At 42.7% G+C, this 25,713-nt stretch overlaps 3 protein-coding genes across 3 annotated transcripts in view; all 3 read right to left on the bottom strand.

The window, feature by feature from the left end:
- CADPS2 (calcium dependent secretion activator 2) overlaps window positions 1-25,713 on the bottom strand; it is a 378,380-nt gene that overhangs the window by 332,684 nt on the left and 19,983 nt on the right.
- RNF133 (ring finger protein 133) lies at window positions 913-2,052 on the bottom strand. The gene has a single exon (XM_023755337.1). The coding sequence runs from the start codon at window positions 2,044-2,046 to the stop codon at window positions 913-915; it is 1,134 nt and encodes a 377-aa protein (XP_023611105.1). The 5' UTR covers window positions 2,047-2,052.
- Window positions 7,811-8,909, bottom strand: RNF148 (ring finger protein 148). The gene has a single exon (XM_006090506.3). The coding sequence runs from the start codon at window positions 8,867-8,869 to the stop codon at window positions 7,958-7,960; it is 912 nt and encodes a 303-aa protein (XP_006090568.1). The 5' UTR covers window positions 8,870-8,909; the 3' UTR covers window positions 7,811-7,957.

Here is a 25,713-nt window from a genome sequence, read left to right as displayed (position 1 = left end):
ACTCCTGGAAACGCAGTGAACAAAATGAACAGAATCCCAAGGTGTCATATTAAAATTCTACAGTGTGACACTTATCTCCAAAATAATCTGGAATATTTTAAACATTTTATTTAATAGCAATAAATAAATAAATAAATAAATAAATAAATAAATAAATTGGGTAATACAAAACATATAGGAAGTAAATGCACTGTGACTAAATATCTTAGGAATTCTTTTTCATTTAAGCCTTTCTACACACTATGAACATGTAACAATTATGATAAGAAATATTGGGCACTGAAATACTTGCTAGTCACTTTAAGAGTGCTACTATTTTACTTTTAAGATTGCAGATCACATTGAATGTACTAATAGCTTGAACAGAATTATTTGCCAAGAGTAAGAATAAAATTCTATAAAGCAAATTTTTATGACAAGAATAAAAACATGTAGCACAATGGAGGTCAAATTATACTGTACTGTAACTATCAAAAGATACATTTTACTCTTCCTAGCACAGCAAAGATAACTAGTTTTTCAAGCTTAATTTATAGCTTTGGGATTATAAGGAACATGCAAATATATTAACAATTTTCCTACTAAAATAAAGTCAATATATATAATACAAAAAACACCTAGGGAGAAAAGTTTGTCCTTGCTTTTAACATGCATGTGTACATACAAATAAACATCTATACTCACAGGAGTAACATACAATGACAAAAAGTTACATTTAGCAAAGATTTTTTTTTAAATCCTACTAGGCCTTTTTTTTCTTTTCTTTTTCTGTCTTTAGGGCTTGACAAAGAATGTAGAAAATTACCAAAGTAACAAAAAAGGACACAAAACCACACTTCAAGCAAACTGCTTGTCAGTATTAGAACCTGGTTTGACAAACAGGTTTAATCCGCTTCCTCAAAGGTCATGCTATCAAGGTGAAGGATGAACGTCTTCTGCCGAGTTAGGCTGGCTGTCATTCGGAGAAGGAGGGCGCTGCGCTGACTCTCCCACGTGGGTCGCTTTATCTGGCTGCCTTGCAGGAGGAAGTTCACTAACGGTCCCCTCTTCACTAGGTGATAAAATACCAGGCCATTCATTTGACATCAGAACTTGCAGTGACTGTGTTCCGTCTTCAACATCCACTCGGATTCCCAAAGCATTAAGAATGTCACACTTGCACATGGGGCATGTTCCATGTGACAGAATCCAGGGGTCGATGCAATTCTTGTGGAAAAAATGTTTGCAAGTCAGAATACGAATTGTGTCGTTAGGCTTGTAGAGCTCGAAGCAAACTACACAGCTATCTCCGTTGGGACTTACTTCCTCATCCCCTTCTTTCAGTACCCGGAGCTGAAGCTGGCCAAATGCTAGCTTGAGATCTGTTGCTAAGCGCAGCCATCTCCTGCTCTGAACCCTGGCTACCCAAAGCCTTCGAATATGATAAAAGACGAAGTACGTAAACGTAGCGGTGGTGACAATCAAAAAAGAGACAAAATAGTGATTCATCCAGATGAGGTGTTTCCTCCCCATCTCCACCATGACTGTAACGTGAACTCCCTTCCGAATCAAGTGCAGAATCTCCATGCCTTTTAAGTTACCAATCATCAGGACCACAACGTCTTCAAAGGTCTGATGAGACATGGGGAAAACCTGGTTGCCGGTTCCTGGGAAGTTGTAGACGATCACTCCGCTGGCTCCCTTCTCAACGGCCACCTTAATTTTCTGTGTGAAGGGACAACCTCCCCGTTCAACAAGTGCGAGCCACACCTTTGAGTTCTCCGATCTGCTGAAGCTGGTACTGGGACTGCAGGCATATTGCGATTTTCCATCTGGTGGCACAATAACTCCGGACACTCTCTTCAGAGTGGAGCTTCTTCCAAATACTCCAGTTTCCCCCAACTCTGACAGCATGCGATTCCCAACATGAAATGATATGTTCATGTAAGCGGTCCAAACAGCGCTGGCTCTGCAGCAGTTCCGACTAAGCAGCCAAAGAAGAGTAAATTTCATCAGCCAGGTCGATGCAGTGCTGTTTCTCTGAGTGCCAATCTGGAGTAGATTCATCTCTCTCTGCCTAGTAAGCCAAGGACCAATCCAATGAAAAGAGATGGCTCCCACATCTGTTGGCAATCAATTTAAAATATCAAAATGAAAAAAATCTTCCGGGTGAAAACAGGTTCCACCGTCTTCCAGCATGATTTTGTGAGAAATTCTTAAAGATGTTGTATGAGTTGCAGATGTTTTATTAGAGGCAGAGAGAGAAAAACTTTACATTGGGGGGAAAAAATCCTAGTTTCACTGCTGTAACTCTACATACTGCTTACTGTTTGTTGGGTGATGTGATTATGACATAAAAGGCAACAGCCAATTAGATAAGAGCTTAGAGCAGTGGTTCTCAACCTTCTGGCCCTTTAAATACAGTTCCTCATGATGTCACCCAACCATAAAATTATTTTTGTTGCTACTTCATAACTGTAATGTTGCTACTGTTATGAATCGTAATGTAAATATCTGATATGCAGGATGGTCTTAGGCGACCCCTGTGAAAGGGACATTCAACTGCCAAAGGGGTCGCAACCCACAGGTTGAGAACCGCTGGCTTAGAGCATCCTGTAAAATAAATTGGCTTGAAGGTTTTAATGTTGTTATGGGTGATTTTTCTAAGTTGTTATAAGCTAAATTTCATCCCTGAGTGGCAAATAATGTTAGCAGATACCACAATTAAACTAAAAATTAAATATAAAATTCATACAACACATGCATTTTAAAACCTGAAAGGATATGCATATGAAAGAAAGCTATCTATATATATTTAAAAGCCTAATATGCAGTGTCCCCTCAGGAGTTCCACTGACCTGGAGTTCGATCACTCGCTATGATGTGTGCTGACCACCAGGGGGTGGCGCGGAACAAAGGAAGGCCCCGGGCTGGCGGCCAGCAGCCGCTAGGGACCATACCCATGCACTAATTTTGTGCAATGGCCCTCTAGTCTATATCTACACTAATAAAAGAGAAACATGTAAATTGGTGTCACTCCGCTACCCTTCCCATTGGCTAATCAGGGCGATATGCAAATTAACTGCCAGCCAAGATGGCGGCCAGCAGACAGGCAGCTTGAAGCGAACATGAGGCTTGCTTGCTTCAGTGACAGAGGACTCCAACGTTGCCCGCCTGCCGCTGCCCGCCTCTGAGCTTGCAGTTTGAAACATTGTTACAAATATAGAAGCTAAACAAAACCCCAGAAACCTGCTTTCAGCCAGCCGGGATCTCAGACCTGGAGTTGAAACAGTGTTTCGATTATAGAACCCAAACAAACCAGATACCTGCTTTCAGCAGGCCGAGGCCTCAAAGCTGGAGCCAAGCCTCAGAGCTAAAGTTGGCCCAGAATAAAAAAGAAAAAAAGGAGCGGTTGGGAGCTTCAGTCACCCGCCAGCCTTTAAACAGCCCTTAGCCCCTCAGCCAGACTGGCCAGGCACCCCAGTGGGGACCCCCACCCTGATCCAGGACACCCTTCAGGGCAAACCAGCCGGCCCCCACCCATGCACCAGGCCTCTATCCAATATATTAAAAGGGTAATATGCCTCCCGGCACCGGGATCAGCGTGACAGGGGGCAGCACCCAAACCCCCTGATCACCCTGCGGCTCTGTGTGTGACAGGGCGGGGCCACAACCTCCCTATCCGCCCTGCTCTGTTCGTGACAGGGGAAGGCGCCCCAACCCCCTGATCAGCCCTGCTCTGTGCCTGATAGGGGGGAGCTCCCCAACCCCCTGATTGCACTGTGGCTCTGTGTGTGACAGGGTGCAACACCCCAACCCCCTGATTGGCCCTGCTCTGTGTGTGACAGGGTGCAGCACCCCAACCCCCGCGCCCCCCCCCCCCCCACGGCCCTGCTCTGTGTGTGACAGGGGTAGAGCCATAACCTCCCCATCGGCCCTGCCCTGAGTGTGACAGGGTGCGGCGCCCCAACCCCCTGATCCGCCCTGCTCTGTGTGTGACAGGGGGCGGTGCCCCAACTCCCCTATCGGCCCTACTCTGTGCGTGACAGGGTACGGAGCCCCAACCCCCCTGATGGGCCCTGCTCTGTGAGTGACAGGGGGCAGCGCCCCAACCCCCTGATTGGCCCTGCTCTGTGCGTGACATGGGGTGGCGCTGCAACCTCCCCATCGACCCTGCCTTGAGTATGACAGGGGGCGGTGCCCCAACCCCTCAATCGGCCCTACCCTGAGGGTGACTGAGGGTGGCATCGCAACCTCCCGATCCGCCCTGCTCTGTGCATGACAGGGGGCGGCACCCCAACTCCCCAATCGGCCCTGCTCTGAGCCCAACCAGGGGCTGCACCTAGGGATTGGGCCTGCCCTCTGCCACCCGGGAGCAGGCCTAAGCCAGCAGGTCGTTATCTCCAGAGGGTTCCCAGACTGCGAAAGGGCACAGGCCGGGCTGAGGGACCCTCCCCTCCCCCCCCGAGTGCACAAATTTTTGTGCACCGGGCCTCTAGTATATATATAAAAGGCTAAGTGTCAGTCTGTCCAACCAGTAGCTATGATGCGCACTGACCACCAGGGGGCAAACACTCAATGCAGGAGCTGCCATGATGTGTACTGACTATTTAAAAATAAATGGCACCACAGACCTGGCACCAACAAATCAATATTCAGCTTCCCCAAGTGGGACACAGGCCCCACTACCACCCCAGAGTGACACCCCACCAAATCAGCACTGCCGAGACCCCGTGGTGCAAAATGCGGACCACAGCCCAGCCCGGAAACAGTGGCTGTGGGCGCCGGGTAATGACATCACGTAGCAATGCCTGGCTTCCTCTCCCTAGTGACTAACATCCTTGGAGTTTCTTCAGCCCAGGAACCCCACTTGCTTTATAGCCAGGTGCAAACACTTTACAATTTAATCAAATGTTTGTGAAGTGTTTTCCCGTGCCTCATCTCATTTGATCCTCACAGAAGTCCTGGAGTAGGTAGATAGGAACCTCGGTAGAATCCAATTTTCTTTCCATTAGCAAGATGCAAACACCGATATTAAAATATTTCTTCTAATTAATTTCCTTTCAATGTGCACAGATCCATGCACTGGGACACTAGTATAACTATAATTTTTCTTCAAAATAAATATTTTCAAGAAAATGGCAAGTTTTAACAAAATAACTTAAAATTAGCACTGCCGCCAAATACATGGTAAAAATGACTAATTCTGTAATATCATTTTTAACTCTCATTTGGTTAAAATGCACATTTTTTACTTATCATGTAAACCACTGTACTAAATTGACTTAAAAGCTTCCTCAGAAGTTTGGTGTGGATTTGATTTTTTAAAGTAGGGTATCCTGTTAAATGACACCAGCCTCACTTCCTCACACTTAACACTGATCAGATATAGGAGTGACAGCAGGAAAGACAGAAACATGAATCTCATTTCTCTGCAGACCTTGACATCTGTTAATAACCTAACAATATTTTGAGGGAAGAAAAGGAAGGGTGCAGGAAAGTTTAAATACAACAGTTTTAGTTTAGTATCACTCATTGTCAACAAAAGTGTAACTACTGATTTTAAAAAGAAGAGTTTCAAGGTCCCCACTTAAAACCAACCACAGCCCTAACCGGTTTGGCTCAGCGGATAGAGAGTTGGCCTGCGGACTGAAGGGTCCCAGGTTCGATTCCGGTCAAGGGCATGTACCTGGGTTGCGGGCACATTCCCAGTAGGGGGCGTGCAGGAGGCAGCTGAATCAATGTTTCTCTCTTATTGATGTTTCTAACTCTGTATCCCTCTCCCTCTCCCTTCCTCTCTGTAAAAAAAAAAAAAAAATCAATAAAATATATTAAAAAAAAAAAACAACCACCACAGCAGTGACTATTAAAGGCCACAGATGTTCTTAATAAAATGTTTGCCAAAATCAACAAACATCCCTAGAGGAAGACCTCACATACACACTGTCAGCTCTGCCTATATTTTAGCTACACTTATGTCAATGGCACCATCTGACATTCAAGCCAAAGAGTGTGAACTAACAAACATGGGCAGTCACTGGGGCTGCCATACACTTTTTGGGGGGTATATTTCAGTGGTTCTTATTCACCAGCTAGGAAATCAGTGAAGGATTTTGACCTTGAACATGAATGCCTCTGACCTCTATGCACAGGATGCTAAGAGACACTTTTGGTTGGGTCTCACTAAGACAACGGATGCTAGTACTTCTTATGAACTGTGAATCAACAGCATGATTACTTGAGGCAGGAAAGAGGAAGGAGAAAAGGGCCATGTGTGCCCAGCAAAAAGTAGCATAATAAGAGACTACTGACATGAAATGCTCAGCTCATCATGGTCAATTTCCTTTACCAAAGGCCATTAATCTGATTGTACTTCCATATACAGCCCACTCTTTAAAAAGACAGTATAGTTAGTATGAAGTGTGTGGACACACAAAGTGCCATCTGAGTGGGACATCAGTGGTTCAGCATATTGTCCATAAAGACAGATTTTCATCAAAACAATGTAACCCAAATCTTTCAGTCTCTCATGATTACACAGGGGTTTATTCATATGCTTGAAAAGAGTAAAAGGCAAAGTAAAGCAAAAGACAGAATTCAGAAGGGCAACTGAAAATTTCAACTCTGCACTTTCGACATTATTAAAGAGAGACACCAGTATTTTGAGAAGAAAAGCATTTACTAGCTTATTTCTAGAAGGGAAATCTGATGACCACAGCTGAATCCTACTATGGTAGGATTTAAAGTGCTCTGGTAAACAAAGGTGATTTTTTGCAATGCTGCCCTAAATGAGACCTATAACAATTTAAAATAGTTTTAGTTACATAACTAAAAGTGCTATCATCTATATATAAAAAACCCTAATATGCATAGTGTCCCCTCAGGAGTTCGACTGGGAGACCAGGAGTTCGATCGCTCGCTATGACGTGCGCTGACCACCAGGGGTGGCACAGAATGAAGGAAGGCCCTGGCTGGCAGCCAGACGGCCCCAATCGGCCCTGATCACTGGCCAGGCATAGGGAACCAACCCATGCACAAATTTCGTGCACTGGGCCTCTAGTCTGAAATAATTATTAAGAATATTAGAGGCCCAGTGCACAAAATCCATGCACTCGTAGGGTCCCTAGCGGCTGCCAGATGCCAGCCAGGGCCTCCCTCCCTTCCCCCCGGCCTGTCCCATCCCCTGGTTGAACTACCGGACAACTCCCGGTCGAGGAGACAATTTGCATCTACGCTTTTATTATATAGGATACTACCTACCCAGTTAGTAACTTTGGAAACCAGATCCTCTGGTTATTAATAAAATTAATTAATGGAGCATTAAATCAATATCTAATCCTATAATAAAGTTTATTGAGCAGAGATATTAGATATCAAATGTTAAAGAAACTATGGTAACAAAGTATAAAAATTAACATAAAAACCTTTAAAACACCTGTTATCAACCTGTGGGTCGCAACCCCTTTAGGGGTCGAATGACCATTTCACTGGGGTCGCCTAAGACCATCAGAAAACACATATATAATTACATATTGTTTTTGTGATTATGCTTTAATTATGTTCAATTTGTAACAATGAAATTGGGGGTCACCACAACACAAGGAACTGTATTAAAGGGTCGCAGCATTAGGAAGGTTGAGAACCACTGCATTAAAATATTATGACTAACTCTCTGTGACATCAATGTGACACTGTAATTAGAAGGTAAAGACTAATTTGCTTTTAACATATGCTAATGTCCTTATGCAAATAAGAGCAAAAATGTATAACAACAAAAACTTCTTAGAAAAACAACAAGTTCAAATAGGTGAGCATGATATGGAGTTTTATTTTAAAAACACACAAATTTCACCCTCTTTGGTACTTGGGTAGAGAAGCTGGAGTTGAATTTTCTTTCTACATATAGTGCTAAAAGAACTCATCTAATTTTAATCTTTGAAAAGACTTGGTTACATCTTCAGAAAATTCTCTGGGTTTCTTAAGTTTTCAGAATGTCACACTTGCACATGGGGCACGTCCTCCGGGCTAAAAGCCAGGGGTCAATGCACGCCTTGTGGAAAAAATGTTTGCAAGTTAAAATACGTACTGCATCTTGGGGTTTGTATGTGTCAAAGCAAACAACACAACTGTGTTCATTGGGATCGAGTTCCTTATCCCCTTCTCTGAGCACCCGCAGTGGAAGCTGAGCAATTGCTTTCTTCACATTTGCCTTTATCTGTCTTCGCCTCCTGGTGGAAGAATTGGGCGCTCGTGGTCTCCAGGCACAGTACAAGAAAAGGTAGGCGACTGTGGGAGCCAGGAAGGTGAACAGAGACATGACGTAATAGCTCAGCCATGGCATGTGCATTCTCCCCACTTCAATGACGATCGTCACGTAGACTCCTTTCTGAATCAAGTGCAGGAGTTCCAGTCCTTTCAAGTTGCCTATCATCACTGCAACTGTATTCCCCGTGCCATGGTGAGACATGGGAAATACTTTGTTGCCAGTACCTGGATAGTTATAGATGATCACGCCGTTGGCTCCCTTCTCTGCGGCCACATTGATTTTATGCGTAAAAGTACAGCCTCCCCGTTCAATGAGGGCCAACCAAGAGTCTTCCGGCTGAGGCCTGCTGAAGTTGGTCAGAGAATGACAAGCATTCAGATTCCATCCTTCCGGAAGTACCACCGCACCGGCCACCCTTTCCAGGGGAGAATGATTCCCGAATACTCCACTCTCTCCTAGTTCGGATATAATGCGGTTTCCCACCTGAAATGTTATATTCAGGTGGGCTGTCCAAATGGCTTTTCCTTTTGCGTCAGGGAGGCTAAGCAGGAGGAAGATGCTGAGCCTCAAGAGTCGAGATGAAACAGAACTATGAGTTGAAGGAGTAATTCTAAGCAGGCTCATTCCTCCATTTGCCTATGAACTGACACGCATGAACAACAAAACGCCAAGTATAAAAGAAAGTAAAAAAAAAAAAAAGAGCTAGCTTCAATTGTTCACAGGTGATAATTAAAGCACGTTAATGGAAAAGGTCCGCCTGGATCAAAGATATCTTGCTCCTTCCAGTATTTTTATTTTGTGTAGATAACCTTTCTGACAATGAAACAAGAGTTGTTAGCACAATGTGATTTCAAGAAAATTATGACTTCCTAATGGGTGAATTGTGACATCAGAGGTAGTTAAGCCAATCCAAGAGTTTATGTTAGTGCACTGCATACTGAAATCCTATTGGCCAAAAAGCAACTAAGCAATGACTCATGGTTTTTAACAATTTGAATAAACTCTAAAGCAATGAATAAACAGAATATTATATTTACAGTCTTGGGTTTCTTTCCTCATTCTGGATAGGTTGAAAAGCTGCCTAACCATGTTCATACTCATTGTTTTACTATCTGTCAGGGAAAGCAGCCATCACGTACCTGGCCAGTCGCTAGTTTTCTTGGATGGTATGCTACCTAAAATGCCATTCTATGGGAAGCAGGAACAAATCATTCCTAGCGTCTTCCAATAGCAAATGCTTGCGCAGGCCTAAAGACTCAACATGGGGACAGTGTAATATAAATTTACATTGTTAGCCCAATATATTGTCATCTTGCAAGGAGAATTCAGCTTCATTCACAAAAACAGCTACTGCAATTGTACTATGTGCTAGACCAGTGATGGCGAACCTATGACACGCATGTCAGAGGTGACATGCGAACTCATTTTATTGGTTGATTTTTCTTTGTTAAATGGCATTTAAATATATAAAATAAATATCAAAAATATAAATCTTTGTTTTACTATGGTTGCAAATATCAAAAAATTTCTATATGTGACAGGGCACCAGAGTTAAGTTAGGGTTTTTCAAAATGTTGACATGTCAAGCTCAAAAAGTTCGCCATGACTGTGCTAGACAAATACTAAGATGGGTCCTACATCAAAGAAGAACACAGACATACGCCTACTTTGTAGAGCGCGTTATCCAGTGAGGGCAGATTTTAAACAAATGCACAGAGAAATGCTTAAGTGCAAGTCGTGAGAAGGGCTCTGAAAAGAAAACAGAGTATCGAGAGAAAGAAGAGATGTAACAGGGAGTGAACTCTGATTAAAGAAGTCCAGGGCACTGCTCTCTAAGAAAGTGATGCTTAGCCTAAGACTTGAAACCTAAATCAGAATTGCCCAAGCAAAGAAGGAGTTAAGAAGATTTCAGGCAGGAACAACCGCTGTTTCAGGACCCCAAGATACGAAGATGGCAAGAGAAAGGATCTGAAGAAACAGAAGTTTGGCAAAGTGAGAAAGGAGAGAGCTAAGGGTGATGAGGGAGGAGAGGCAAAGGGCAGGCCATGTTCAGGGTCATGAACGTTAGAGTAAGGATTTTGGATTATGTCCCAAGGACAAGAGAAGCACTGAAGGGCTCTAAGCTGGGAAATGACATATAAGTGTCTCCAAGTGTTCACTTTTAAAGACGTGTGCTTTGACTGCCTTATGAGGAAAACGGACTGGAGGAGGAGGAGGAGAATGGACTGGTGAGATGAGCTGCAGCAGAAGAAGCGAGTAGCTCCACCTCCTGAAATATCAGTGAAGATAGAGAGACATCTTTACTTTGAAGGTTGAATTAGCAGACGAGGTAACTGGAAGAGGGTTACCACAGAGGAAGGATGACCACAGCTGTCACAATTCACTGTTACTTTAAGGTTGCGAACTACAGAATCTCCACTACTTTAAAGATGTGTTAATGCTTGTTTGACTTGATTTTAAAATTTCACGGAAGTCTGTTTCAGGGAGTCAATACATTGGCAACAAGCATTCAAACATTTATTATTTACTACATAAGACATTTCCATGTATGAGGCCTGCATATAAAACCCTGGGGATAAAAAAAGCGGGGGGGGGGGGAGATCCCCTTTCCCAGTGTGCAAATGGACACCAACATTTCAATCAGAGGCATGTGGAGATAATTCAGTCTTTTTGTTTTGTTAATTCTCACCTGGAGATATTTTCCCATTGATTCTAGATAGAGTGGAAGGGAAGGGGGGGGGAGAGGGAGAGAGGGAAAGAGGGAGAGAGGGAGAGAGGGAGAGAGGGAGAGAGGGAGAGAGGGAGAGAGAGAGAACAGACATTGACATGAGACAGACACATGGACTGGTTGCCTCCATACATGTCCCAACTGGAGAGGGGTTGATCCTGCAACCCAGGTATGTGCACTTGACTGGGAATCAAACCCAAACCCTTCCCTGTGTGGTCCGACACTCCAACCACTGAGCCATACTGACCAGGGTGAGAATTTAGGCATTTTGTAAAAACCATTTATTATACTTACCAGCCTGTAATATTTTAGTTAATACTTGCTTTTAAAAATAAAATTGGAACCAATCAACTTGCCCCATTCATACAGTTGTATTGAGACATTGTTCTGCTCACATCTGCATTGTCTTTCCATGTAGACTGTTCCCAGGTTCAAACAAAGTGTGAATTCCTGGCTTTTCCTATGAACATCTACAAAATGTAGCCTCACTCAGAAGACAATTTACATCATCATATTAAAAGCTGTTCGTTAAATCTGTGGTTATTTAACATTTGGGGTGGGATTTTTTTTAATGATGTGACTCTAACTTTACTTTTTTAGTTTGCTGAACTTTAGGGGTGAAGAGTTTAAACAGTAACTATATTTAGGCTCAAAATTGATCTGAAACCTAGAGATTCTTTGTGTAGTTGAAGAGACCAATTTGAAGAATTTATGAATTCTCTGTGTTTTTCTCACTGTAGTTAAGACAACAGTAGGTAGAACTTCCCTGCTCTCCTGCCTGAGTCTTAGGACAAATGCACCTACCTGTAAGAAGCAATCCCTTATCTCTACCACACTGGTTCCCAAGGTGGGGGGTGTGATTTTGCCTCCCAAGGGTATTTGGCTATTTCTGGACACATTTTTGGTTGTCACACGGGGGAGAACTACTGGCATCTGGTGGGTAGAGGTCAGGAATGCTGCTAAACATACTAAAATGCACATGACAGCCTGTGCAATAAATCACTATCTGGCCCACAGTGCCAATAATAAGACTAAGAAACTATTCTCCAATGGGACAGCCATGGGGGGAGGATCCATCCCAGAACTCACTGATCCCTGATGGACAATCACGCCTGAGCTCTCATCATGGAGTAAGCTTTTATACTAGTAACTGACAATGCATCCACCAAGGACGATGCCCTCAAACCACCCCCATTTCCTGTTCTCCTTGGAATAGAAACTGTGGAGCCCTCAGAAACAGTCCAGACCTGCCCATACCACCTATTAGCTCATGAAGACTGAAAACAATGCATTCATTTTATTGCACCAGATCTCAGTCTTCTATCCTGGGGCCAGACTGTTTGAGTGGGAGAGAAAGGCGGGTGCCAGCTAACAGCCACTACTCGAATCTGTTCCTTAGCAGCACTTACCCAATACACAGAACGCCTTCCTTTTCACCAGCCAGGTTTTAACTGGGCCTTCCTTCTGCTGAACTTCCCAGGCAGGCTAAGGAGGACTGGCACAGACCCCTGGGGTGGACTGATCCAGTGGGTCCAAAGTCCCTGCTCCTGCCACCTGGCCGTTTGGCCTCTTTACAGGTGTGCCCTGCTTTTCGAGAGTTCAGGTTCCGCCACTTCACTTTTACGCAGGACCTACATTAGTGAGGAGCTGTTTTCGCTAACCAAAGGAAATCCAAAGAGTTTTCACCTTTATGGAAAAAAGGTGAGCCCTGCCACATGTGGTTCAGTGGTTAAGAGTGTCGGCCAGTGCACCAAATGGCTACAGGTTTGATTCCCAGTCAAGGGCACATACCTGGGTTGCAGGTTCGATCTTCACATGGTTGGGGCACATGCAGGAGGCAACCAATCGATGTGTCTCACATCAATTTTTCTCTATTTCTTTCTCTCTCTCTCTCTCTCTCTCTCTCTCTCTCTCTCTCTTTCTCCCCCCCCCTTCCACTCTCTCTAAAAATCAATGGAAAAAATATCTTTGGGAGAGTATTAACAAAACAAAAGAAAAAAGGTGAAAAGTGAGGCCTGGCCAGGTATCTCAATTGGTTAGACGCAGTGGTTCTCAACCTTCTGGCCCTTTAAATACAGTTCCTCATGTTGTGACCCAACCATAAAATTATTTTCGTTGCTACTTCATAACTGTAATGTTGCTACTGTTATGAATCGTAATGTAAATATCTGATATGCAGGATGGTCTTAGGCGATCCCTGTGAAAGGGCCGTTTGACCGCCAAAGGGGTCGCAACCCACAGGTAGAGAACCGCTGGGTTAGAGCATCATCCCAATATGCCAAGGTTGCAGGTTTAATCTCCAGTCGGGGCACATATAAGAATCAACCAATGAATGCATTAGTTAAGTGTTAATTGATGTCTCTCTCTCCCCTCCCCCCCCCCCCGCCTCAAAAATCAATAATTTTTTTTAAGTGAAAACAGCATTCAGCATTTGTTTTGCAGCCAGTCATCATAGCTCACCGCCAGCTCCTTCCCTGGGAAACACCCTCAGCATCTCAGCATCATCCCATCATAGCTTTGTATTGTGTCTGTGAGCATCTGTGCTTTATGCTGAGTTAGTCTGTGCACCCATTAGCAAAATGTGTCCTGAGGTATCAGAAAAACTTAAAAGAGCCCATAAGGGTCTTATGTTTAGTGCAAAACAGGAAGTAATGGAGTGTATTTGCTATGATTTAGTAGGTTATTTTGGGCTCTGGGAATGCTAAAAATTTTTCCATATAAATTAATGGTAATGGCTCCTTCACTACCAGCTGTTCTCAACCTGTGGGTCGCGACCCCTTTGGGGGTCGAACGACCCTTTCACAGGGGTCGCCTAAGACCATCAGAAAACACATATATAATTACATATTGTTTTTGTGATTACTCACTATGCTTTAATTATGTTCAATTTGTAACAATGAAATTGGGGTTCACCACAACATGAGGAACTGTATTAAAGGGTCGCGGCATTAGGAAGGTTGAGAATCACTGTGTTATACCATTTGGGCGTATGAAAGGTTTCACAGGCACACTCTGCTTTGAGTAGCAGGGAAAGGTGTACGTTCATCTTCTTACGTAGGCTCACTTCATGATCGCCTGATGTGACCACTATTGTTCCAGGTCTCCAAAGGCAGCATGGCAGCCCACACCCAGAAGCACTGAGAGACTGTTCTTCTCCCGTATCTGAGAGTAAGAGAATTTCCCCCGACTCCTCCCAGGAAGCTACCGTCAATGGCTTCCTTCAATGACTCTAGCAGTGCTTCACAAAGGCATGACTAATAAAGCCTGTAAATCAGACTATCTTGCTTGGCTCAGTTAATCAAGATTTATCCTTGTGTGGAAAACCCTTCCTGGACTGAGCACAGGCTCTAAACTCCTGAGGTTTACTCAAAGAAATGACACTTAAATAATCATGAACCACAGCCCTCGCTGATTTGTCTCAGTGGATAGAGTGTTGGCCTGTGAACTGAAGGGTCCCGGGTTTGATTCCGGTCAAGGACACATGCATGGGTTGCAGGCTCGATCCTCAGTAGGGGGTGTGCAGAAGGCAGCCAATCAATGATTACTAGCAACTCTCTCATCATTGATATTTCTCTCTCTCTCTCTCTCTCTCTCTCTCTCTCTCTCTCCCTTCCTTGCTGAAATCAATAAAAATATATTTAAAAAATAATAACCATAAACCACAACAAACATATATAATACTCACTGGACACACTGCTATGAGCCAGAACCTATATTATAAGGGACACAATATGGCCCTATTCTTAAGAAGGTCATCATCTAGACAGGAGAAACAAGTTACATACAAACTAGGTGTATGCATGTATCCTAACCTCTAGGTCCCAATTACAATTTCAAAAAGGTTATAATTTTCATCAAGCTAGGGGAGGAAAATCAGCTTATCTCTAGCCCTCTGCTGTTCATCAACCTCTGTTAAAAATGTTCAAACTTCCAGAAATCACTATTCTTCTAAGAAAAGTAGTCAAATACACTCACATAGCATTGCCCAGACAGCATATTTAAGGTGCAGGGAATACCGAAGAGGCTTCAATAAATTACTCCACAAGTCACAATATCCAGGGCTATGCCATTATTAGAGATCTCAAAGAAGACACAAAACACACTGGGTTTGCATTTAAGCTTGAAAACAACTATATAGGTTTTCTCTGAGTAATTAAATGCATCATAATGGGGTTTGGCAGGAACAGAATGCTTGCTCTCAGTCGTTTACTAAGAACAGCAAATATTTTCTGAAAGCAGTATATTTATTTTTAAAGATTTTTAAAGGTAAAACTAAATTTAAAAATTTTACATTTGTTTGCAAATTGGTAAATCCTCATAAACATTAATGTATTTTCTCCTAAATTTCTCCTATAAGTTAATCACTACTCCTACATATTCTAACATATACAATAAAATTCCTTTTTTAGCCCTGGCCAGGTGGCCAGTTAGCTGGAGTGTCGTCCTGTACTCCAAAAGGTTGTGTGTTTGATTCCTGGTCAGGGCACATACCTAAGATGTGGGTTCATTGCCGGTCAGGGCATGTATGTAAAGCAACTGCTCTCTCTCTCTCTCTCTCTCTCTCTCTCTCTCACACACACACACACACACACACACACACACACACACAAAATCAATGAAAACATATCCTTGGATGAGGATTAAGAAAGAAGAAAACATATTTTTCAGATACTTTTTTCTCACACTATTTTTGAATTTAGCAAAGATCTAAATATGCTAAAATGGGATATGGTAAATGTTACAATTAATACATAAGCTTCTGAACTACCTTGATAGTCACACACTACAATAGGTCAGGTACAGATGCATGAAAATCACAAAATTTACTCAGGCTCCTCTTTCATTATTCTTTCTATTAACCAATATAACAGCTTTTAATACATTAAAACTTCGGTAATTAAGTATTTTGGGAAAATAAACAGCCAGAACAGACATATTTTACATCACCAGACCACTAACCATGATTTCTTCACTATGTAACACAGGATTACTATTCCTCTCTATTTATCTGTAGGCCTACCAGTGGGATTCCTGAGTAAAGTGCACGTTGTGAAGAGCTCCCAAGGCCCAAGAAGGCTTTGTGACATAGGGAAATACTCACTGACGTTTCTCAAACACCTAACACAGTGCCTGGCTCCGAAGTGTTTGTGCGAGTGAGGGATTCCCATGCACAGGTTTGCCACACTTGAATAAATAAGCTCCTGACTGCTTTAGTTTGGCCTTCATAATCATCCCCACAGCCTAGAATTTTGCAATAGCATCGAATCCCCCATCACCGTTTTTCTCACCTTGAATTCATTCTGTTCCCAGAACAACCTATAGGAAAAAAGTAATGAAGTTTACACAGGCATTCCTGCTGGCTTGAAACCTATATGGCTCCCTCTAGCCAGAGGACAACACCCGAGTTCCTAGGGCAGAAGTATGAGCCTCTCTATGCTACGGCCGCAATCACTATATGCAAGACCGACAATAGGCTTTGTCCCTTCTGCAAAACTGCCTACAAACTACCCTACGAGAGGTACATTGATGGGGAATCGCCCTCAATGTCTTCCCTTCCTGTACTGACACACCTCTTGCAATGTGACTTAACAGGTCCTTCCATGAGAAGGTGGGATTTCTCTCTCCTCCTCTTCAATCTGTGGCCTGGTGACATACATGGGTGAACAGACTGAGCAGAAGTGCTGATGTGCCATTTCTGAGCCTAAGGCTGAGGAGCTCTGCACTCCTCCCCGCCACCCCTAGGAAGGAATGCCAGCCTGAGAGAGGAGGAGAAAGTATCTGGAGGAGAGCCCTGTGGCCTAGCTGAGGTCCCCGTAGATCCATGTACAGATGGGCAAACATGCAAGAGCTTAGGATGAACAGAGATGTTATGTGATCCTGAGCTGGTCACAGTCACGTGACTGACTCTAGCCACGATCTGAAGAATCACCTCGCCAATCTAGGGACAGCTGAGCAGTAACAGATGCTGACTCTTTTTTTATAGTTTATAAGAAAAATTGCCCTGGTATATACTAAGGTGCGGAGTAGTACATTATGCAGCAACTGATACAGGTCTCTCTACAATATTATCTATTCTATTAATCTCTTGAGGACTGAGATTAAATCTTATTAATTCTCGTTTTCTTCAATACTAAGTTTCCAGCACAGTATCTAGCACACCATAGGTTCTCAATGAAGGTTGAATTAAATTGAAAATGTCATTATCCTCTGCATTCTAACTTATACTATTCCTCATGCAATAATGTATCTATTTAGTTTTATCTTTATGAGGGTGATTATGTCTGTTAGAATACAGAGTTGTTAAGACTATGCATAAAAAGTTCAACCCTGAATTCTTTTATAGATTTAATACTCATGCAAATAGATTTATTATGTCCATACCTAAATATAAAAACAAATGAGCATTTGGAATATGACCAAATCTTTTAACATTTTTGTGGGTATAAATCAAACTACTTAAATTATACTCTCTTCTGCATTCTGAATTCAAGCCACGGTCTATATAACTTTGCAACTAAACAACTTTTTCTTCTCATTCAATCTGAGTTAGAAGCTGAAATGGTAACCAACAGAGTAGAAACCCACTACTAGTCTGGGAAGTAATGGGGGAAGTCTCACACCACAGCCTCTGCATTGGGAGGGATAAAGCAGGGAGCTGAACATCCTTAGGTAAACACAAGATGAAGGGTGGTATTTGGTGGCATTGTTACCGGGAGCCTAGGACAAAACACATCTTAATAGTAACCCAACCATTTAGACTGGATTTATCTTTTTAATAACCACCAGAACTTATCCTGTTCTCTTAACAAGCTATTCTGCTCCTGTAGTTCATCAGAGCCAAAGATGAAGGCCAAGTGTGGAGGCTGCTTTTGGGACTCGGCCATTTCCAAGTTGTCCTAGAACTCTGAAGTAGATTTTATAGACCTTCCTATGCCACAATGCATCACCGAAGGTTTGCAGTGCTTGGCCTTCTTAAGACCAGTTCCACAGAGCACGGTTAACTCTGAGAGCTCTTAGCAGTCACAAGTAGCAGGGCACAGGCAAGAAAGGAGATTTTCCCACTTAGACCCCTTATATTTCTCCGGTTCACAGGTCACAAAACCCTTACTCATTTATTAGGTAAGGTAAACCCTCTTGGGAGGCAACAGCAAAGAAACAACACGACGATGAAGTCTTCACACTAGCAGAATCTGTACCGAAGCACCCATCTGTGTGACAGACCTGCTGTGAAACCCAGGCTCCGCCACACGCCTGCTGTGTGAGGTGCGCCTCACTGAGCCTCAGTGTCCTCATTTGTAAGATGGGGAAGTAACGCCTGCCTCCTGGGGCCATGATGTGTATCAGATGATCTGTTTCACATCTATTCGTAAACCAATCACCAAGCACACCGCTAGCGTGGCAGGCACTTCCCAATTCTATAAAGCATCTTTCTTTTTTTTCTTCCATTTTCCACCAAATAAAATTCTTCTCGTCCTTCAAGACAACTCTCAATCTCCCTTTTGCAATTTTCCCAGCCACAACAACCTGGTGCTATGACACATCCTTTTTGTAACAATTTGACAGTCATTTAATTCTACCCTAGTTCATATAGGAGGTGCTTCTACATCTATACTTTCACATGATTTAGAATGTCTTGTGAGGAGCAGTGTCATCTTACTCATTTTTGTAAATCTTTGTTTCCTCTTTCTTACCCCCATACTAGCACAATAAAACTTGCTCGGAGTCCCTGACAAATGGTTGGCTTTTCAAGCACTTATTCTTCAAATTATCAAGACATAGCAGCAGCTATGGCAACCTCTGCTTTACACAGCCACCCATTTGAAAAAAATAATAGGGCGGGCAATGATTTGACAACTCTTCCTTCAGCTAAGAATTACTTTGACAACAGTTGTCCAGAAAAGGGCTTATTTAATATCACAGAATCAGAGGCCATCTGTTTTACATTTTCTGTCTAAAAGTCAAGAACAAATTCCATCCACATCTCTGTATCTGAAAAATGTTATAAATATGGAATAATGGAATAAATATGGAATGATATACAGCCATAAAGTAACAACTGTTTTTACTATATAAGCAAACAGACTGCTGAATTTAAAAAATCTTCCTTTAATTCTGTTTTATATGTCAAGATACATGAATCTAGACACATATCTATCTATAGAAATATAGTCATATCTCAAATCATAAGCCAAATAGTCATTATCAAGAAAAAAAATGGTATCAGATTTGTATTGCCCGGTGCCTAATACGCCTGAACAGCATCCCAGCAATAATCTTAAAGCAAAAAGTTCTAAATGCCACCAACTTTCTCAAGAACTCAGAAGGCCTTCTCTTTCCAGCCCAAGATGCAGTCAGATCCTGTAATCCTCCTCTGGTGAATCCAGTCCAAATTATGCCCTTCCTACTGTGAACTACAGCATTCAAAGCTGTTAACTTCAATTTTACAGCAAAAACAGCCTGTACTGGAAGGGTGGCAAGATGGTTGCAGTCTAGGGAAGTTCTGTCCACTTGCTCCCAGCACCGGACCAGACTTGCAGCTAAACTGAAGAACATTCCACTTGAAAAAACAGCTAAAAAATCGCTGCTTTGAAATACTGTGAGCAGGGAGCATCGAGAGGGGACAGGACAGGAGAAGTGGGTGAGCCAGTTCCCGCAGCTGCGCAGCATCTTCCCGCCAGAGGGAAGGTGTGGCAGCCCACCCCCTGCCCCTGGGAACGTGGAGCCTCCTCCCCACGCAGGATTTCCAATCCAGAGAAACAGAGGAGGAAACGGGAGCCCACATGGCATCAGGCAGTGGAATCAGTGGTGATTCGGGCCAGTTAGTGCTTGGTTACAACACCAGCCTGGAAATTTCACCCCAATCTGTGTCTGCAGGAGGCGCCACACAGAACTCCGGACCAGCAGAGGGGACTGACCGGCTCAGCCAGCAGTGAACCTAAGGGTCCAATGATTCTCTGAAAGAACTTTTAGTGGAGAGCAGAATGAGGGACAGAGAAAGGTCCTGGCAAGGAGGGGCAATCCTCCCCACCTCAAGGAAGGATGAGGCCCCACCTGTGGAACGATTCTGGGCTGAAAATCTGCACCCATGTGGCTGGCCTGGCAGCAGGGAAGTCGGACATCTGGCCTGGTGGAAGCCTGGGAGGAGGCTCCAACCAAGGAGGGCCGGCCATGCTGAAAGATTAGAACGTCAAGCGGGGTTGGGTATTTTTTTTTAATATCCTCTCCTGCTTGGGGTGACAACAAGGGGGTGTCAGTGACCCAGGCAGAGCTGAGGCACTGGAAGGAGAGGAAGCAAGCACTGCCTGGGTCTCCTACAAGCTGTGGGCAATACCCCCAACGTGAGAGTGTTTACCATCCTGACGAGGACCCGGATATCAGTGCAGAGTCCAGTTCCGAGGGGGGATGGAAAGCAGCTCATTACAGGGATATCAAGGTCTGAGACCCCAGGCAGACCCAGCCTCTGGCCCACGGAGGGCCTGCCCGCTGGACTACTTGGGGATGGGCCCTGCAGGATGTCCGTCAGGTTGCCCAGGGTCAAGCAGGGACAGCGACTTTCACTGGCCTGCAGCACAGAACTTCCTGGGAGGCCTGAGACCCACGCACCAAGGGGCCACATTTAACAACACGGAGAGAAATCCAGCGAGCTCCACAAATAGCAGATACAAAGGTTTGTTTGTTTGTTTGTTTTTGTCTTCCTTTCCCTTTCTTCTATTCTTCTATTTCTCTTATTTCTATCATTCCTTTTAGTCTATTCTTTTTTCAATTTGTTTACTATTTTTAATTTTTATTTCTTTTCTGTTTTCTTTTTCCTATTCTCAGAAAGAGAACTAAAAAAATAATCCCAATTACTATTGCAACAACAACAAAAATAAGATACCTAGGAAAAAAACATAACCAGAGGTAAAAGACCTATACTTGGAAAGTTATAGGACACTGGAAAAAGAAACTGAGAAAGATACAAACAATCGATTGAAAGAATTAACATCATTAACATATTCATACTACCCAAAGCAATCTAGAGTTTCAATGCAATTCCTATAAAAATACCATAGTCATATTTCATAGATATAGAACAAATATTCCAGAAATTTATATGGCATCAAAAAAGACCCAGAACAACCACAGCAATCTTGAGAAAGAAGAACAAAGTGGAGGGATCACAATAACAGATATCAAACTATACTACAAAGCCACTGTAATCAAACCAGCATGATAATGGCACAAGAGGCATATAAATAAAAGGAACAGACAGAGACCCCAGAAACTGACTCATACCATTATGGTCACTTAATTTTTGACAAAGGAGGCAAGAGCAAACAATGGTGTAAAGACAGTTTCTTCAATAAATGGTGTTGGCAAATGGATAGGTATGTGCACAAAGAAGTGAAACTAGTCCCCCAACTTACACCATATACAAGACTAAACTCAAAATGGATAAAAAATTTAAACATAAGATGTGAAACCATAAAAATTCTAGAAGAAACTATAGGCAGCAAAATCTAACATCTCATGTAGCAGAATTTTCACTGATACATCTCCTAGGGCAAAGGGAAAAAATTAACAAATGGGACTACATCCAAATAAAAAGCTTCTGGAGAGCAAAAGAAACCATCACCAAAAATGGTGAAACCATGGTATGGGAGAACATATTCACTAATGATACATACTAATGATAATTTCCAAAATATAGACAGAACTCATACAACACAAAAATTCCATGGGCAAAGGACGTGAATAGACATTTCTCCAAAGTGGACATACAGAAAAAATGGTCAACGTCACTAGTCATCAGAGAGATGCAAATTAAACACCTGCCAGAATGGCTACCATCAATAAATCAACAAATAACAAATGCTGGTGAGGATGTACAGAAAAGGGAATCCTTGTACACTGCTCGGGCAAATGCAGGCTGGTGCAGCCACTGTGGAAAACTACATGGAGTTTCCTCAAAAAATTAAAAGTGGAACTGCCATTTGACCCAGTGGTCCCACTTCTAGAAATATAGTCTGAGAATCCTGAAACACCAATTAGAAAGAATGTATGCACTCCTATGTTCATAGCAGCGCTATTTACAATAGCAAAAACCTGTAAAACATCCAAGTGCCCATCCGTAGATAAGTAGATAAAAGAGCCGAGGTACATTTACACAGTGAATACTATACATTCATAGAAGAGAAGGACCTCTTACTCTTTGAGACAGCATGGATGGACCCGGAGACCATCATGCTAAGTGAAATAACCCACTCAGAGAAAGACAAATATCACGTGATCTCATTTATATGTGGAATCTAATGAAAAAATAAACTGATGAGCAAAATTGGTCCAGAGGCATGGATGCATGGAGCAGACTGACAGATATCAGAGAGGGTGAGATGTGGGCCACAGGAAGAGATTAACCATAGAACTTATATGCATATATGCATAGCCCATGGATAAGACAATAGCATGGTGAAGGCCTAACGTGGAGTGGGGCCTGGGTGGAGAGGGGATGTTGGGGGGGGGGGAATAGGAGACATCTAATACTGTCAAAAATAATGTATTTTTTTAAAGTTAATTGACTATATATGTGTGGATCTATTTTTGGACTTTTTGCTTTGTCCTATTGATCTATATATCTGTCTTTAAGTTACTACTACATTTCCTAATTACTGTAACATAATAAATCTTGAAATCAAACAAGAACAAAACTGCATGTACTATATGTACATTTAAAAATAAAAACAGCCCAGCCAGTACGGTTCAGTTGGTTGAATGTTGTCCTATGCACCCGGAGGTCGCTGGTTGGATTCCTGGTCAGGGCACATGCCTGGGTTGTGGGCTCCATCCCCAGTTGGGTGTGTGCAGGAAGCAGCTGATCAATGATTCTTTAATCATTGATGTTTTTTATCTCTCTATCCTTCTCCTTTCTTCTCTCTGAAATCAATAAGAATATATTTAAATAAATTGAAGTGTCATCTAGTACACTAAAAAGGTTGCAGGTTTGATTGCCCGACAGCACACCTACAGAGGTTGTGTTTGATCCCCATTCAGGGCGAGTACAGAAGGTAATGCACTGATGTCTCTTCTTTCTTCCTCTTTCTCTCCCTCTCTTTCTCTCGCTCTCTTTCTGTCCCTCTCTTTCTCTCCCTCTCCCCCCCTCTCTCTCTCCTTTCCTTTTTCTCTAAAACCAATAAACATATCCTCAGTTGAGAATTAAATTTTTAAAAATAAAATACTTTTTACATTTTTTAATTTTTTTATTGATTTCTGATAAGAAGGGAGAGGGAGAAATAGAAACATGAATGATGAGAGAGAATCATTGATCGGCTGCCTCCTGCATGCCCCACACTGGGGACTGAGCTCGCAACCCAGGCATGTGCCCTGACCGGGAATCCAACCGTGACCTCCTGGTTCCTAGGTCGATGCTCAACCACTGAGCCACGCCAGCTGGGCACTTTGTACATTTTTTAAAATAAGGACTATTTTGTTGCTCATTTTTCTACATCCTTAAAAAATTATGTACTGCCCTGTGATATTTTCCTGCAGGTATTGAAAACAGTGTTAATTTATTTCTTCCCTCTTATAAAGGTTCTTTTGTCTCTCAATTATAAGCTCTTTGAGTTGGGACTTTGCCATATTCCCTTCTCTTTATCCAGAGCTTAGTATACTAATTTGTGTAAAATCAATTACTTATTTGATTTTATATAACAACTAGTGGCCCAGTGCACAGATTCATGCACATTGAAAGGAAATTAATTAGAATTCCTGGGGCGGTGCCATGGCTCAAAGGGTGTCTGCAGAGTGAGGGGGGGAGGGGAGAATAAGAAAACTCTCACTCAGGTCTTCCAGCTTGTGCACTGGCTCCAGTGCAGGGACTAATGCAGGCGGTCCCAGTGGTGGCTGGCGGGGCTGGGCCGGACACGCCCTGGAGCCAACCTCCCACGGTCCTTCCCTGGCCGGCTGCACCTAGGGTGACGCTGTGGCTCTAAGGGCATCTGCAGATGAAAGGGGCCCCTCAGCCTGGCCTGTGGGGATTGGGCCAAAACCAGCTCTCCAACATCCCCCAAGGTGCCCTGGAATGCGAGTGGGCACTCTGCAAAGTTGCTGTCAGGGTGTAGAATGCAAACGCAAGTGTGCAGTAAACCAGATTCAGGGCCCAACAGTGCCCCAGGAACAACATACCCCACAGCCGAAAGTGGAATTGCGCTGGCTGGGAAGGAATCGGGCTCCCTCCTCTCTGGTTTTGGGGCGCATCACCCAAGAACCACCACTGCCAAGTCACCACAGCTTGGCAGTTCCTGCATTGAGTGTCTTCCCCCTGGTGGTCAGTGCACATAATAGGTACTGGCCGGTTGGATGGTCACTTAGCCTTTTATAAATATAGAAGGTGATTCTGTGGCATAAAAGGACCTGATATGCCCCACTGTTATTCATAGCCTCCCCAGGAGTCCAGTCCAAGAAGCATGTTTCACCTACTAATTGTTACATTACTAATCCATGTCAAACTGCAAGAACAATCATGCCACCAATGACTCAAAATGTCATTTGAGATTTAAGGAAAGAAGTTATCATCATGTGAGAAAGTAAAAGTATTTGTAAAATCCACATAAAAATCTAGTTCTGGGCAAGACCTGGAGTTGAATTACTGTTGTTCTAATCTATTTAATTGAGATTATGCTAACAGCGATTATGCAGGTGGGAAAACTAAATGATATATAAATCCATATAAATCAAGAGGGAAAGTGATAGTTCACCTGAAAATAACCTCTGGATGAGAAGCTCTTTACCTCCAAGTGGATAACATGGACAAGGTATTGACCTTCCTATCCTCTCTTCAACTTCTGAATTGTTTCTAATTGTCTTAAACTTTTATCTTGAGTTTCTACATCCAACCTTTACTTAAGTTTTCATTTTAAATTATTTGATAAATTTCCTCAATACTTTTCTCTCAGCAATCATTTAATAAAATCAAGCAAGAAGGGCCACAGCTGAAACAATTATAGAAACTAGAGAGACTGAGTTCCACAAAATCTGGTTTTATAATGTTTATGTCTTAACAAAAGCACATATATGCAAGATGGGAGGCTATGTATGGTGTAATGATTGAGAGCAAACCAGAACAAATGGTCCTTACCACGAGGAAACTATATCAGATTAATTTTGTACTTCTTGGTACATCAAAGAAAGCCCCAACATCGTATCAGCAATAACACTTAAAGCAAAAAGTTCTGAATGCCATACACAGGAATAAAGTTACTCACAAGGTAATTAATGGACAAGCTGTCCTAGCTGATAATTCAAGTATAGCACTTTTATAATTTGTTGAATTACAGTAATTTACAATGCTATTGCTATTAACAATAATCTAAGCTTCAATTTGAGTTTTACTGAATGCTTGATATTTTATGTATTATTTCATACTCACAATAATGCAATAATGTAGATATAATACTCTCCATTTTATAAATGAGAAAACCCAAGCCAAGCAAATAATCTGTTAAATGCCATCTAGCTAATTAAGTAGATGAACTAGGGTTCAACCCCAATGGTTATGTGAATATTTTTGTAGTCTAATTACCTTTGTTTTTTATAACTAGGTCCAGATGCACAATTATTTTCCATATTGGATACTTGCCAAGAGCAACTTTTCTGATGCTGAGTTTGCCCTCCCCCAACTTTTTAAAAATATTTGAAACCCTTAACTGACCGCAGGAAATGTACAGTTGCTACTGCTCATTTTGCCAACTACGCACACATCTAT

This window comes from Myotis lucifugus, unplaced genomic scaffold (genome assembly GCF_000147115.1).
Source record: "Myotis lucifugus unplaced genomic scaffold, Myoluc2.0 scaffold_73, whole genome shotgun sequence".
NCBI lineage: Eukaryota > Metazoa > Chordata > Mammalia > Chiroptera > Vespertilionidae > Myotis > Myotis lucifugus.
This window is presented reverse-complemented; position numbering and strand designations above follow the sequence as displayed.